The sequence below is a fragment of the Oryza glaberrima genome, chromosome 1 (genome assembly GCF_000147395.1).
Source record: "Oryza glaberrima chromosome 1, OglaRS2, whole genome shotgun sequence".
NCBI lineage: Eukaryota > Viridiplantae > Streptophyta > Magnoliopsida > Poales > Poaceae > Oryza > Oryza glaberrima.
The window spans coordinates 34,899,699-34,902,918 of NC_068326.1; the positions used below are offsets into that span (position 1 = coordinate 34,899,699).

The 3,220-nt window shown below is 50.2% G+C and overlaps 1 protein-coding gene across 1 annotated transcript; it reads right to left on the reverse strand.

The window, feature by feature from the left end:
- Positions 1-516: 516 nt before the first annotated feature.
- LOC127763771 (uncharacterized) lies at positions 517-2,318 on the reverse strand. The gene is made up of 3 exons (XM_052288566.1): positions 1,672-2,318; positions 942-1,309; positions 517-861 (listed from the first exon to the last, which is right to left on the reverse strand). Exons 2-3 carry the CDS (start codon positions 1,248-1,250, stop codon positions 694-696), a joined length of 477 nt encoding a protein of 158 aa, XP_052144526.1. The 5' UTR covers positions 1,251-1,309; positions 1,672-2,318; the 3' UTR covers positions 517-693.
- Between the last annotated feature and the right edge of the window lie 902 nt (positions 2,319-3,220).

The window sequence follows — 3,220 nt, forward strand, 5'->3', positions numbered from 1 at the left end:
AGCCTCTTGGACCATGCATCCAGCTTTGATTGACTACAACTCAGTGTTGACATGGGAGGTGACACCGGGCGCAAATTTCTCATCTGAATTCCAGCCATGTCCGACGGGCAGGGCACACCGAACCGTTCTTCCTCCTCTTTGCCGCTGCCAACCGGTAGACAGTTATGGCTTCATCGCTCTCAACCTCAGGTCCTCAACCCCAAGCGGACGAGTCACATGGCGTGCTTGTGATGCAGCGTCTTTCCTTTTCATGGCGGCAGCTTTCGCATGCAGAGAGCGGCAAACTCGAAGGAGGCAGTTGGGCCGTCCCCTCAAAGATCCACTTGATTGTGTACTGCACGAATTCACCGGTGATGAGACCATTGCCTGCTATGGCGATCGAAAAACTACACGATCTCGACACACCTGCGAGTGCCATGCATTGCAAGCACACGACGCGTACGAGCAAGAACCACGGGCATGCAAGGCGAGCTACTACCAGCGACAAACGAGGACAAGACAGGACGCCCATATCTATATCCAACAACTCTTGTCACTCTCCCCTGCGTTTATTATTTACAGCGTCTCCGCTATGCAGCAATTCAATCAGCAACAGGATTCGATCCATCCATCGATCGATCGGTCGGTTGGTTGGTTTGACAGCGTGTGTCTCTAACATGTTGTTCCACTGCAACATTGTACGCGAGATCTCGATCATGGCGGCATGTAGGAGTGGTGGACGTCGTGGTCGTGCGGCGGCCAGTGCACCCCTTCCCTCGGGCACGGCGCCGGCGGAAGCGGCGCCGGCTGCGCCAGGTACGTCGGGTACCGTTGCCCCGGCATCAGCACCGACAGGTCCGCCGCCTGCAGCACCGTCTCCACCTGCAACAATTTCAGAGCAGCAAACACCTCAACATTGGATCATTTCGCTCTGTGTAAGTGGTTGGCGACGTACTACGTACCATGGGAGGGCTCCGGAGCTTGCCGGCGGGAGAGACGCCGTGGCGGCGGCGCGCGGGGCGGAGCGCCGCGCCGGCGAGGGGCGGGAAGACGTGGGGCTTGATGAGGTGCTCGAAGATGGCCATGAGGAGGAACATGGAGACGAGGATGGCGGTGGCCGCGAACCCGAACGAGATGGCGTCCATCGACGTGCCGAAGTCCCTGAGCGACGTCGACGCCTCGCCGCCCGCGTCCGCCGCTGCGGCGACGACCGGCGGCTGCGGAGGCGCCGGCGACGGGTCCCCTGGCCACGGCCTCGACCTCCCGCTCATTGCTGCCTGCCTCGGCCGCTTCTTGGCCTCTTGCAGGTTGCAACCAGCACGTCTCCTCCCTGCACGCCATGTATATATGCATGTGTTCGTCGTCAAGAAACTGTGTCGAATTCAAGGGCTACAATTCAACGTTGACTTCTTTTGAACTGTAATCTATCTACTTCATGCATGACAGATGGATGACTCATGAGGAATCAAGAATCACATGAGAACAGGTTGGTGAGCTGTGTACTACACTTGCACACCGGTACACACACAGCAACTTTATTTCAGCATCTTCACTAGTAGGAAAGCTGAAAAGCAAATGCAAAAGGGAGGAGAAACAACAGGAGAGGAGGAACAGAAGAAAAACAGTTCCAAAACAGCTCATTTAGAGGCATCGAACATGCACATTGCAGGCAAAAGAGGATACACAACACACCTTCAGAGTTCAGATTAGCACCGGCACCCTGCAAATTGTCCTCCCTGAATTGAATGCAGAAACTAGCAACCGTCTTGATGTCCCTCTCCTGATGGAATCATGGCTTCATGGGACCTATTGCCGAATGCCAAGAACGGGAGAACACACAGGAGGATATCTCAGCTTGGCTGCCTCTACTTAAAGACAGTCCCCGAATCAAAAGTGAGATCTCAGCTGATTTGGTGGTGGCAATGTGGAGAGAGGAGAAGAAAACTACAGGAAAAAGCTTGGAGTAACAAAAAGGAGTGCTGCAAGAAAGGCTGCCACACTTGGCACTCCTATAGAAATAAACTAGGAGATGGATGATGATAGGGGAGTCTTCAACAGTTGATGGGAATGGAAGGCTGCAAGATTGGTACAAAAAATAATCTTGGAATCATGTTTGGGCACATCAAAAGAGTGGCTCCCCACTCCCATGCAAGCACACTCACACAGTAATAGCAGCCCACATGATCCTCCAAAGAGCGTTTAGTGCAGTGCTGTGAAGTGTAGGGCATGATTCAAAGAGGCTATGGTAGCCAAGGCCAAGCCAAAGGGAAAAGCAAAAGAAATGGGCAAATGCAAGAAGGGAAAAAGCAGCGCTCGTGGAAAGGAGGGAAGTTTTGTGTGGCCTTTGTGCAGGGACCAATCAACCTCTGATGGGCATCATGCTGCAATGTCAGTTAACTGGCTGCTCACAAGAAGTTTACTCTTTTCTAGTACAACACCCTCACATGCGATGTGATGTAGTATGTGTGCTTGCTCTCGATTATCAGGATTAGCAATGCAAGCTTAATTACGCTGTTAAGCATGTGTATAAAAGAAAAAGACTGAAACTGCAACTCTCTTTTGCTTGCAAGGGAGTATTCTTCTGTTTGTTGTGACGGGGAAGAAGAAAGATGCTTATGTCATGGCTAAGCGAGTGACTGTAGAGGATGCGAGACCCCTACTGCCGGACGGCTGTGGATCATCCGTGCCCACACGATGTAAGATATTTGTACGAACACGACATGCCGTTGCCTGTTCTTGTTGCCTGTCCATATATGCTCGTCTGTCTAAAATATATGTGCTGATCGACAGTGTGGTGATAAAGAGATATAGCGTGAGACAAGCCATTTTGTTCCCTTTTGTACGCTTCATTGTGTACAGATAACTGATTGAGAAATGGTTTGTTTGTTTCAGAAAAAAAAAGGGTGAGCTTCTCTTCACACACTAAAGAAGAAAAAAAAAATTATGATTTACAGTCAATTGTAATAATACCCTAGTACTATGGCACAAAGTCATCCTGAAAGTGTTTGTCACGTCGATTCAGTATAAATTCAGTAGCATCGGCTTGTCACAAGTGGCAGAAAAGATTGAGAATCCAATCCAGCAACATGCTAATAACAATGTCTGTGGAGGAAATGAGGAATGATTAACCTACAAAAAATTGTATAGCAGCTGTAGAAAGTACTACTACACTACTACTAGCCATTAAGTTACAGTTCCCATGGTGAACACTAGGACAGTAGGAGTAAGAAATGTAAGATAC